This window comes from Aythya ferina, assembly GCF_964211825.1.
Source record: "Aythya ferina genome assembly, chromosome: 27".
Lineage (NCBI taxonomy): Eukaryota > Metazoa > Chordata > Aves > Anseriformes > Anatidae > Aythya > Aythya ferina.
The window spans coordinates 4,098,932-4,111,161 of NC_140310.1; the positions used below are offsets into that span (position 1 = coordinate 4,098,932).

The 12,230-nt window shown below is 70.6% G+C and overlaps 1 protein-coding gene across 1 annotated transcript; it reads left to right on the plus strand.

Moving 5' to 3' along the window:
• The first annotated feature begins 762 nt into the window (after positions 1–762).
• On the plus strand, positions 763–10,646 carry HR (HR lysine demethylase and nuclear receptor corepressor). Its single transcript, XM_084499660.1, has 18 exons — positions 763–822; positions 4,467–5,246; positions 5,827–6,550; positions 6,747–6,933; positions 7,018–7,241; positions 7,310–7,459; positions 7,586–7,672; positions 7,757–7,878; positions 8,054–8,129; positions 8,242–8,411; positions 8,512–8,745; positions 8,831–9,002; positions 9,220–9,295; positions 9,483–9,613; positions 9,699–9,794; positions 9,869–10,164; positions 10,252–10,371; positions 10,451–10,646. Exons 2-18 carry the CDS (start codon positions 4,509–4,511, stop codon positions 10,511–10,513), a joined length of 3,666 nt encoding a protein of 1,221 aa, XP_084355786.1. The 5' UTR covers positions 763–822; positions 4,467–4,508; the 3' UTR covers positions 10,514–10,646.
• Positions 10,647–12,230: the final 1,584 nt, after the last annotated feature.

Consider the following 12,230-nt stretch of genomic DNA (forward strand, 5'->3'; position numbering starts at 1 on the left):
TGTCCGTGCCGGGGCTGGCGGCGATGCCCAAATATCCGGGGGGCTGTGGGCACGGGGCCGGGGTGGGGGCTGGCTGCGGGGTGCCCCCATTTTGGGGACAGGGCTGAGCTTTTGGGGCCGTTCCCACACCCTAAAGCCTCCCCCAGGGGTGGGCAGCGAGCGAGAGCTGCCCGGAGAGAGGGCTCGATCCTTTTGGAGAGGTGACAGAGTGGGGGGGGGGGGGGGGTCCTTCGGTTTTGGGGCCGGCTCCCCTCCCGTCCCCGCAGTGGGGACCCCAGCGTGGCACAACGGGGTCCGGCTGCCCTTCCCCGGGGGGGGAAAACGCCTCTCCTCCCGGGGGGGCAGCGGGATTAGCGCCGCTTTACTCACCTCCCCGGGGACGCAGCGGATTAGGGCCGGCCGGGGCTGCGGGGAGCCGCTCGGGGGGCCAGCTCCTGAGGGGCGTTTGTGCCCCCCAGGGCCGGCTTCGGGGGGCTTTTAGGGGACCGGGCGGCTGGCAGAGCAGTTGGGCCGTGGCCCTAATTCCCAGAAAGCTGCTCGTGTGGGAGTGAGTGTCCTCCCGTGCCCTCCGCTCCGCCGCAGCCTCCAGACTCCTGAAGGTTTTGACGTGGTTTTGGGTTTTTTTATTTTTTATTTTTTTTTTTTATTTTTATTTTTAAGCACCGGGCGCAGATTAGCCAAAGCTCGCCGCGCTCGCTCGCGCTCGGCCAGCCGAAGAAAGGGGGGGGGGTTTGGTTGGAAATTAGGGGGGGGGGGGGGAAACGGGCAGCCTTCCTCTGCCTTGCGCCCTCGTCTTCCTCACCTGAGCCGCGGCGGAGGCAGGTAGGTGCGTGCCGGGAGGAGGAGGAGGAGGAGGGAGGAGGAGGAAGAGGAGGAGGAGGAAGGGCTTGGGCTGCGAGGACGGGGCTGGAGGGGGACCCTGGGCGAGTGGGTTTTTTTTGGGGGGGGGGGTTGAGTGTGTTTTGCGTGAGGAAAAGGCTGGATTTCAGCTGGATTTGGGGCGTTTTGGGGCTGGGGGGGCTGCGGAGCCTTTCCCTGGGGGGGGGCTGGGGGGTCCTGGGGTGCTCGGCTGCAGCCAGGGCAGGGCAGGGGACGTGGGCACCCCCCTAGGGACGTGGGCACCCCCCTGGGGACGTGGGCACCCCCCTGGGGATGTGGGCACCCCCCCAGCTCCTCTGCTCATCCCCACAGAGGGGGCTGAGGGGTCCCCCTTATCTCCAAGACCACCATCCCGCAGCGCCCCCCGTGCTGGGGACCCCCCCAGCCCTCCTGGTCTCCCCCTTCCCGCCCCCCCCCCGGTGCCAGGGGGTGTTTTGGGGACGGGGTCCCCCCTCCCGGCATCCTCCCAGCGTCTCCCCGTGCATCCTGCAGGGATGCCAGGGTTTCTAATTCGGGAGTTTCCGGCCTCCCGCTGCCTGCTTTTGGCCAGCGCTCGGCTCGGGGGTGTTCGCAGGCCCTCAGATTTAAGGCAAAAAACAGTGGGATCGGGGCCGCGCCGCGCCGGGGGGTGCGATTTGGGGTCTCTCCATCCCGCCTTGGTGCGCCCACCCTGCTCCGTGCCCGACCCCTTTTCCATCCATCCCTTGGCACCGTCTCAATGCCCCCTCTCCCCTCAGTCACCCCGTGCCCCGCGCACCCAACCCGGGGCCACGCTGCCCCCTTTTTGGGGTCCGTCCCGGTGCCGCCCCGACCCCGCAGCCCCCCAGCCCCCTCTGCCCGCACCCCGTGGGCTCTCCCCACCGCTGTGGGACCGCCCTGGCCCTGCTGCTGCCTGCCCCGGGGAGGGAAGGGAGGGCAGGGAGAGCTTCTCTTTCAGCACCTTCTCATCCCGCCGAGGCGCTGGCTCGCCCACACCCCGCTCCCCGGCTCATCCCCTCCCTGTTCCTGGCACCCACCGGGAGCCGCCAGCCCAGCCGGGGGCTCCCACGGGGACAAAACGCTATCCCAAACGCTATCCATCCCGGGGAGGGACGGGGGCTGCTGGGAGACCCCCCAGCATCAGCAAACCCCCCCCCCGCTGCCTCCCCATTTTTCCCCCATTTGAACGCGCGGCTCCGGAGCCGGGGCGCGCGCGGCAGCTGCTGAGCCGGCACGAAGCCGCGCTCCGGTGGCGAGCACGCTGCTCGTGGCCTGCCTTCACCCCGGCACCACCCCCCCCGGCCCCGGCAGCCCCCCGGGGAGGCCGTGTGTGCCGTGCCGAGCCGTGCCGAGCCGGGGGAGGCCGTGTGGTTTATGTAACGCGCGGAGCGAGCTGCGCGCAGGGTGTCCCTGGGACAAGGCACGTTACATAAAACCCCTCCGGCACTGCCAGCGCCGTGGGTTCCTCGTTCAGAGCCTAAAAATGGGGTCCTCACCTCGGGGACCCCCCTGGCGTGCTTCTTCCCCCCCCTCCAAGGCTGGAAAATCCCCCCCCGGGATGTGGCCGGTGGGGCGCACGGACACCCGGTGGGCACGGGGGGGGGGGACCTGGCTCCTGGCGCCCCTCCAGCCTTGGTGTTGGGAGCCCATGGCTCTGCTTGGGCACCCTTGGGTCCCTTTTGAGCCTCACGGGGTAGAGGGGAGGAAGAGGAGCGCTGCCTTCATCCATGCCGGGTGGAGGAAGGGTGGTGGCAGGGTGACGAGGCCGCGCGGCAGGACGGGGCGAGCCCGCGGTGTTGCAAGGCCGAGCGGTGCCGGGTTCGGGGCCGTTTCCCCCCCCCAGCACCGTGTCCTTTGGGGTCGCCAGCCCCCCCGTGGGGCGGCCGTGCCATCCTCGCCGGGACACAACTCCCCAAAAACACCGGGGCTGGGGCTCTTGGCGCGTTTCTCCCAGCCCGGTTTCGCCCGGAGCGCGTGGCCGGCGTCTTTCATCGGCGGCGGGGCGGCGGGGCGGCTCGTTTTCTTCCCCCCCCCGCTGGAACAAAGGGCGCTTTCTTCGCGCGGGGCACAGCACACCTGCCCTCCTTGGCACGGCCACGCACCGTGCCGCCGCCGGTGCCCGCGGGGCTGGGCGTCCCGCCGGCATTCCCGGGCGTCTCCAGCAACCCCAGCGCCTCGCCTCGCCCTCCCCAGTCGCTGCGGGAGCCCGCCGAGGCTGCACGCTCGCCCGGCACCTCCGTCGCCTCGCCGCTCACCCCAAAAATGCCCCAGGCTGCTTAGAGCCGGGGCGCCCTCCCTCTTGCCCTCGCCGTCATCGCCGTCGCCGTCGTCGTTGCTGCTTCCCGGGTGCCCCCCGTGCGCCGCCGCCCGCCCGTCCCCGCTCGAAGGCCGTTGGGAAGGAGGAGCACGGAGCCCCCCAGGCCAATGGATCGCAAAATCCAGCTCCAGCCTTCGGAGAAGAACGTCCCCAGGGCAGCCCGGGCGGCTTTCTGCCTCCTTCAGATCCCGGAGCCAGACCCCTTCAGTCTGTGGGTTTAGGCGCGACGCCTCGCCGCCACCCGCTGCCGGTGCCGTGCCGCTCGCCGCGTGTGTCCGTCCCCCCCCTCTCCCCGGTGCCAGGGGGGGGTGGCGTGTCCCCCCCCAAATGGACCGAGCCTGTGCTGTGCCAGGTAGCTCGCCGGGTGCCTCGGGGATGCTGCCCTGGGGACAAAGGGAAAAAAAGGGGGGAGCCCCGAGGAGCTTGGGGACGCCGTGCGGTGGTTTTGGGGTGCTGGGAGGGAGCCGCGTTGGGGTCGCGGTGCGGGGTTGGGGAGGGGAGGGGAGGTGGCTGTGGGTTCCCCGTGCCCCGTTCCGGCTCCGTGCCCCCAGCGGGGGCTTGGGCAGCAGCAGGGGACGGGGACTTTGCTCGGCTCTGTGTGCATGGGACGTGACGGGAACGCTGGGGGCCGCGCGGCGCTCACGTCCTGCCCCCGGCACGGCCCCGGGTTGCCCGTTGAGGTGGCTCCGTCCCACCCCGGAGCCGGCTGAGCTTTTTTGGAGAGCCGGCTGGGACCCGAAGCGCCCCGGAGCCGGGTTGTGGAGGGCAGGGGATGGCTTTGAGCCCCTGGGGAAGGGCTGGCACCGCGGCGAGGGACGGCTCCGGCTCCGAAGCGTGCGTGTGTGGCCCGGCTCCCAGGGAAGTGTTAATCCAGCAAATCCCCGCCGGCATTTCTCCCAGGAGGGGCCTCTGGGAGCCGGGAGCTCCCCGGCTGGCTGCAAACCCTCCTGGGAAGCTGTGCCCGGCCCTGGCTCCAGGCGAATACCTGCGCAGGGCAAGGCCTCCCCACGCCGGGTGCCAGCGGGCGGGCGCGCGGCCAGGCTGGGGGGGGCACAGGGTGCGTCCCGGAGGGGTGCAGGGCAAGGGGAGGGGGGGGGACACCCCGTCTCCAGCTGCGTGCCCCCCACTGGGGTTGCTCGGCACCCTTGGGACCCCCCCAGGATGTGAGGATGGAGCTTGGGGAGGGGGCACGGAAACCGTGCCTCAGTTTCCCCCACTGAGGGGAAGGGTGGGGGGTGCCCTCACTGCCACCCCCCCACTCTGAAGCCCCTTTTTCTCCCCCCCCCTGCAGGATTTGGCCGGCCGGGCACGGCGCTGAGCACCACATGAGCCCATGGCCAGCGAGGCGAGGATGGGGGAGGCCGTGCCACGCTGGAGGAGAGCCCCCGAAACAGCGCAGGACCCCCGGGGGCTGGAGAGCAGCGGGGTGCCGGGGGTCCTGCCCCAAAACGCGGCCACCACCACGGCCCTGGGGGGCTACCAGGAGCCCCCCAAGCTGAGCTACAGCCCCGGGCTGCCCACGGACAAGGGGTGCCCCTGGAGGGGCTCCGAGGGTTGCGCAGAGCCGGCCGGCTTCCCGCTGGGCTGCCCCTACCCGCCGGCCCCGCAGCGCTTACGGGACGCCCTGTGCCACCCCAAAGACTCCTCCGAGCTGCCCCTGCTGCTGGCGCCCAGGAACGGGCAGCCCAAGGAGCCCCCCCCCGGGTGGGCTGAAGCCGTGCTGGCCCCCCTGGCTCTCTACAGCCACGCGTACCACCGCTACCCCCTGCCCTTCCCGGCCGCGGACACCCAGCGCCCCGGCAAGCCCCGCGGGGACGGGGACCCCCCGGCTTTCCGCAGCTGCCCCTTCCTCCTCTCCTCGCTGCTCCCCCCCCCCGGCCCCCAAACAGAGCCCGGATTTGGTGGCGGGGGGCCGGAGGGGCCCGTGGGCGATGGGCGCTTCGCCGGCACCGAGTGGCGCCTGGGTCCCTACGTGCCGGCTTGGGGGGCGCAGCCCCTCTACTTGGGGGTCCCGCCGAGGTGCAAGGCGGCTCCGGGAGCCTTCGAGGGGAGCTGCGGATCGGGGAGCAAGGTAAGGGGGCGCCCGTGTGGGTTTGGGCCCTGCTACCCCCCCCCCCAGCCTCGGGGGTCCCTTGGGTGAACCCAGCCGGGAGCGGCTTCGGCACCGGGGTGGGGGCACCCGGCACCCGCAGCCCCCGAGCGGGGTGCGCCCCCGTGCTCGCTCCTATAACTCGCCCAAAGGTGCAGGGAGGAGCCCCAGGGACCCCAAAATCCCCCAAAACGGGGTGATGCCCCCTCTAAGGGGGGTAAGGGGGGGGCTGCTCACCTCGCCCGGGGGGCCCCTGGCGGTGCCGGGGCTGAGTCACGGCGGCACGGAGGCGGCGGGAGGCAGAGCGGCCCCTGGGTGCGCCCCATTCCTTTCCCACGCGGATATGGGGCGGGGGGGGGACACACACGGGGACACCCCGGGGATGGGATCAGCTGGGAAAAGCACCGGGGGGGCTGCCCGGCTCGGTGGGGAAACTGAGGCAGGGCCGTGGGGCGCCCCCCAGCTCCGCGCGATGGGGGTCAGGGCGCAGGGGCAGGGATGGGGACCCCCCCCCAGGTGGATTCCAGCCTTGAGAGCCCCCCCTTTGCTCCCCCCCCCCCAGGATTTTTACGCGAAAAAGGAGCCCGGCTTCCACCTCCAGGCCGAGGACCACCAGGGGCAGCCAGGGCACGGCGGAGACGGGGAGGGGGCCACGGGGGTGCCGGAGCCCCCGGGCGCCCCGTGGAGGGATGGCAGAGCGGGGGGGCCCCCTCCTCATCCTCACACCCCCCCGCTCAGCACCGCAGCCCCCCTGCTCCTCCCGCAGCCCAGCGTGGCCCCGGGGGGGCCCTGGGTGGGCGCACGGCCCCACGCCCCCCCGTGCAAACCCAAAGACGAGCGCCCGGCGCACCAAAGCCTCAACCCCGGCTCGCCGCCGGCACCGGGGGGCGCGGACCCCCGGGTGGACCCCCGGGTGGACAGGGACAGGCACTACCCCACGGGCCCCCCCTGCCCTCTGGAGAGCACCCCGGGGGGCAGCGGGGGCCGTTTTCCCTGCCCGCCCAGCATCCACACCAAGCTGAAGAAGACGTGGCTGACGCGGCACTCGGAGCAGACGGTGCCAAGGTGCAAAGGGGGCCGGAGGGAGGGTCCCGAGGGGGCTGCAGAGCCCAAACGCTCGGCCAAACGCCCCCACGGCACCGAGAACGGGCACCGCGGCGTCGCCGAAGGGGCCTGCACGGCCAAACGGGGAGCCAAAGCCACCGAGAGCCCGGCTGGCACCGAGCACCGGGGTGGCACCGGGTGCCGAGGGGGCCCAGCGGAGAGGATGGAGCTGGGAGAGGGAGGTAAGGGGGCTGCGGGGGGGCTGTCCCCATCCGTGGTGTCCCCAAAGCGCATGGGGGGCTCCCCAACCATGCTGGCTCTGCTCCCTGCCCAAATTTCCAGCCCTACTTTTTGGCCCAGTTTCCATCCCCTCAATGTGCGCAGTGCCGTGGCCGTTCCAGCCCCAAATCCCCCCCCCCATTTTTCCGCCCCCCCCAGGACCCCCGGTGTGTGCCGGCAGGGCCGGCCCAGAGCCGTGGTGCCTGCAGAGCGTGCCCTGCACCGCCCTACCCAAAAACATCCCCCGCTGCTGCGCCTGCGCTGCCCGGGCTGCGGGGAGCCCTGGGGATGAAGATGAGGATGAGGAGCTCCCGGAGAGCACCTGCAGGCTGCTGCACTTCCGCAGGTGAGATGGGGAGGGCTCCCGGAGCCTTTTTTTTTGGGGTCCCCATGGAGCGTCCTCTCCCGTAACCCCGTTTTGGTCCCTCAGGCTCGCCTTCGGGGACGGCGGGGAGCTGAGCGTCGCCGGCTTCTGCACCGTGGACGAGGCAGAGGGGGAAATTTTGGGGCTGGGGGCGGCCGGGGGCTGGGGCAGGAGCGGCAGCAGCAGCCTGTGCCTGGCCAAGTACCTGCTCTCCGTGCTGGGGGGCCCCTTCTGCGCCGCCGTCCGCAGGGACAGGGACGCCTGGCTGGGGGCTCGCGGCCAGCCCGGGGGTAAGCGGGCACCCGGGGGGGGTCCCCAAAAGCTCGGGGGGGGGAGGCTGAGGGTGGCTTTTTTGCAGGGCTGACGGCTTGGAGGCGCGGGGAGGGAGCCCCCCAGCTCTGTGACGTTTGCCAGCGCCACTTCTTCAATTCCCACTGGAGCTGCGCCGCCTGCGGCTTCCAGCAGTGCCCCCAGTGCCACCGCCGCCAGCAGCAGGAGGACGGGCACGGTACGGGGACCCCAGGGGGGGTGAAACGGGACCAGATCTAGGATGTCACCCCCCCCGCAGACCCCGCAGGGTGGCTGGGGGTGTCACTTTGGGGGTGTCACTTTGGGGGTGTCCCCTCTCTCGCAGGGGACCCGGCACGGCCGCGGCGCTGCGCCCCGGGGCAGGAGCACGCCCCGGCAGCCCTCATCCCCACGCAGTTCGTCCCCACTCGCGGTGAGCAACCTTAGGACCCCCCCCGGGACCCCCAAAAACCCTTCCCTTGGGTGCTGACCCCTCTTATTTCCCCCCCCCTCCAAGTCCTGGCCCAGCTCTGGAGGCTGCTGCACGAGGTGTGCGCCAAATTCGACGTCAAGTGGCACTGCCCCTGCGGGGACGGGGACACCGAGCAGGGGCCGGCGGAGCCCCCCGGGGGCAGGCAGGTAGGGGGGGACACAGGGGACATGGAGATCTCGGGGGGGGGAGCACCCCGACCCCCTGCCACCCGCTGCAGGGGGGCGGGGGGGGATGGTGCACGGTCCCAGCCCCCAGGAGCAGCGGGGGTGCCGGGGATGTGCCCCCCTCCCCGCATGGTTTGGTGGCACGGGGGTGTTTTAGGAGAAGCTGGGGAGCGTGGGCCCCCCCCTCGTGCCCAGCACCAACGGCGAAACCACGGCCAGAGCCATCAAGGAAGGTACGGACGGCACCGGGGGGGGGGGGAGGGGGCTGCACTTTTGGGGGTTGGAGAGGGGGGCGCGAGGAAGAGGAGGCAGCCCCGTCTCTCTGCCCCCCGTTTCTTGGAGCAGAGAGCCCCGAGGGGGGGTCGCCGTCACCGCCGGGGCCGCCGCCGCCCCCCCGGGGGGCCGTGCAGACCGCCACCCTCTGCGACCTCCTGGCCTCCACCGCCGTCAAGCTGTGCCTGGGGCGCAACGGGGTGCGCATGGCCTTCGCCCCCGTCGCGCCCCCGTTGCCCAGCGTGAGTACCAGCACGGGGAGGCTGGGGGGGGGCTAAAAAGGGAGGTGGGCAAGGTGGGGTGATGACCTGTGCCCCCCCCACGCCGCCCCAAATTCCCCAGGACAATCGGCTGACCAGCATCCTGGACAGCATCATCGCCCGCGTGGTGGAGAGGAAGATCCAGGAGAGGCACGCGGGCTGCAAGCTCAGCTGCCCCGGCCCCCCCAACCCCCCCGGGACCCCCGGGACCCCCTCTTCCCACTGCATCCTGACCTCGGGGGGGCTGCTGTGGCTGCAGGACCCCGGCCACGCCACCAACTACCGCCTCTTCCAGGAGCACTGGCGGCAGGGCCAGGTGAGCCCCTTTGGGGTGGCGACGCACGGACACCCCCTCCCCGGCTTCTCCCCCCTATACTGACCCCCGGTTCCCCCCCCCGCAGCCCGTCCTGGTTTCAGGGCTGGAGAAGAGGCTGGACGGGAGGCTGTGGGGGCCCGAATCCTTCTGCCCCCCCGGAGGGGAGCAGGAGGTGGAGGCGCTGAACCTGCGGGCGCAGCCGCTGCGCGTCAGGATGGGCAGCGGGCGCTTTTGGGACGGCTTCGCCGCCAGCCCGAGTAAGCAGCCGGGAGCCACCGGAGGGTTAGCATCGAGGGGACGGGGACAGAGGGGACAAAAGGGGAGCCTGGACCCCCAAGTGGGATGATCCAACCCCCCCTCAGTGTAAACTGAGGGGCAGCAAACCGCCCCCGCGCATCGGTGGCCGGGGACGCGCCGCGCGTTGGCACCGCAGGGGGGGGTCCCAGTGCGTGACGCTGTGCCCCCATCCTGCAGCCTGCCCGGCGCTGGAGCAGGGCGCTGGGGACGTGCTGAAGCTGGAAAGTGGCTTTGGGGACATGCAGCTGTGCCGGTAAGTTGGTGGCAGTGCCCTCCCCACGGGGGCTGCACCCGTGCGTCCTTGGCACCACCGGGGCGCCCTCGCCAACCCCACCGGGGTGCCCTCGCCAACCTCTCCGGTGCAGGGTGCAGGGGTTTGGGGACACGGTGCGGTCCCCACACGAGGTCCCCAAGCTCGGAGCGTCCCCTCTGTGCCGCAGGGCCACCAACCTGAGCTCCAGCCTGCCTCTGCCCGAGTACTGCGGCCCCCACGGCCGCCTCAACCTGGCCTCCTACCTGCGGGGCGAGCAGGGCCGCCGCTGGCTGCGCCCCCGCGTGTGCGCGGCGTACGGTGAGCGGGGGAGCTGAGGGGTTTGGGGGGGACACCGAGCCCCTCCTGGCCACGCCGTGCCACCCCCCTGCTCCCCAAATTGCAGGCGTGAGGCCCCGGGGTGGCAGCATCGGCACCAAGAACCTGACGGTGGAGGCAGCCGACACCATCAGCGTCCTGGTGCACGCCGCCGCGCGGCACGGTAGGGCTGGGGTGTGTGTGGGGGTCCCGTCGCAGCCCCCCTGGACCCCCCCTGACCTTCCCCTGCACCCGCAGAGCTGGAAGCCGAGGAGGATGGCATGGACGAGCTGCTGCAGGAGAGGCTGCGGGGTGCTGGCAGCCGCCCCGGCGCCCTGTGGCACATCTTCCGCGCCGAGGACGCCGGCCGCATCCAGGATTTCCTGCACAAGGTGGACCAAGAGCAGGGGGGGCCCGCAGAGGACACCCCCGGGGGGCTCTACCTGGACTCGGAGCTGCGGCGGCGGCTGCGGGAGGAGTGCGGGGTGAGCGCCTGGACCCTGCTGCAGTGCCTGGGGGACGCGGTGCTGGTCCCCGCCGGGGCTCCGCACCAGGTAAGGCGCTGCCCCGGCTCCTCCTGGGGAAACTGAGGCAGGCAGCAGGTCCCCGACGCCACCACCGCCACCACGGCGTGCCCGCAGGTGCAGAACCTCAGCAGCACCATCAGTGTGGAGCAGCGGTTCCTGTCCCCGGAGAGCGCTGCCCGCCTCGGGGACCATGGCACCGGTCCCCCGGGGGCCGCGCGCTGGCTCCAAGCTCAGGTGGGTGACATTTGGGGACCTGGCACGGGGGTCCCCGGGGTGGCTACATGGTGCTGAGCCCCCCCGTGCGTCCTTGCAGCTGGATGGCATGATCCTGGCCGCCGTGAGGGAGGCCGTGGGCGTCCTGCAGGGCTGCAAGTGAGGCGGCGGCGCGGCACCGGGACGCCCAAGGCAGCGCCGTGCCCGTCCCCTGCTGCGCCGCCCGGTGCTGCTTGCTTGGTGCTGCTTTGCTCTGCCAGGAATAAAGAAAGGGTCGGCTGCGCCGCCAGCTCCTGCCTCCGCGTCTCCCTTGGGTCTTCGGGGCAAAGGGGGACGGGGCTGGGGGGCGCGGTGGGACCCAACAAACGGAGCTGAGCAGCCACCAGGGAGAGAAGCCAGCCCAGAGGACTGAGAGCAGCCCTGCCCCTGCCCGCAGCGGTGTCTGCAACTCCTCCAGCTGCCTGCCTCTGGGATTTTTCTCCCCTTTTTGGCGCTGCTGCAGCTCCTGGGCAGCGTGGAGCCGCGTGCTGCGGGCGCCTGGGTGCAGGGGAATGGCCCTGCTGTGCACCGGGACACCCAGGAGCATGGCCTGGACGTTAATGGGGGATAAAAGGGGGGCTGGAACATGTGCAGCACCCCACAGAGTGTGCACTGCATGCCAGCCACACCGTGCACCATGCAGTGTACACAGCCATGCACCATGCACCATGCAGTGTAGGCCACCACGCACTGCATCAGAGCGAGCAGGGCCGTGCAGTGCACGCAATGCAGCAGGCAATTAGAAGCGTGCAGCGAGCGCCGTGCAATGGGCACCCTGCATTTACAGCCCTGCAACGGGCACCGTGCAAGGGGCACCAGGTAATTGAAAGCGTGCAGTGGGCACCGTGCAATTAGCGCCATGCAATTAGCACGGTGCAATGGGCACCATGCAATGGGCACCGTGCAATTAGCACTATGCGATTAGCAACATGCAATGGGCACTGTGCAATGGTCGCTGCAATGGGCATGGTGCAACAAGCACCGTGCAACAGTCACCATGCAATGGTCACCGTGCAATGAGCACTGCAATGGTCAGTGTGCAAGGGACAGAGTGCAATTAGCACCATGCAATTAGAACCACCTGGTTAGCACCGTGCAATGAGCACTGTGCAATGGTCACCCCCAATGGCCACCATGCAATTAGCACCGTGCAACCGTCACGGTGCAATTAGCACCGTGCAATGGTCACTGTGCAATGAGCACCATGCAATGAGCAGTGCAATGGTCAGCGTGCAATTAGCACCATGCAATTAGCACAGTGCAAGGGGCGCCATGCAACGGTCACTGTGCAATTAGCACTATGCGATTAGCAACATGCAATGAGCACCGTGCAATGGTCACCTCCAATGGCCACCGTGCAATTAGCACCGTGCAACGGTCACCGTGCAATTAGCGCCATGCAATTAGCACCGTGCAAATGAGCACTGCAATGGTCAGCGTGCAATTAACACCGTGCAATTAGCACCCTGCAACGGTCACCGTGCAATTAGCACCACCTGGTCAGCATCGTGCAATTAACACCATGCAACGGTCACCGCGCAATTAGCGCCGCGCAATTAGCGCCGCGCACCCCCTGCCCCCCTCTCCCCTCGCCCTTTAAGGCCAAGCCCCGCCCCCATACCTTTGGCAGAGTGACAAGGGGCTCAGCCAATGCGAGCCGGCCTTACGGGGCACCCCAACCAATAGGCGGCGAGCGGAGGGGGGCGGGGGGGCCGCGGAGGAGCGGCGGGACGCGGTGAGTCGGGCGCATGCGCGGGGGGGGGGGCCGGGGGGCTGCGGGTGCCCCGCACCCTGCACCCAGCACCCGCACCCCGAGCCCCGCACCCCGCACCCTGCCCCTG

Bases quoted from the DNA above. Each gene is read 5' to 3' on its own strand.
- HR (XM_084499660.1), top strand. From the start codon at position 4,509: ATGGCCAGCGAGGCGAGGATGGGGGAGGCCGTGCCACGCTGGAGGAGA. The intron at 6,551-6,746 runs GTAAGGGGGCTG...CGCCCCCCCCAG, and splicing joins GATGGAGCTGGGAGAGGGAG to GACCCCCGGTGTGTGCCGGC. The intron at 8,412-8,511 runs GTGAGTACCAGC...CAAATTCCCCAG, and splicing joins TCGCGCCCCCGTTGCCCAGC to GACAATCGGCTGACCAGCAT.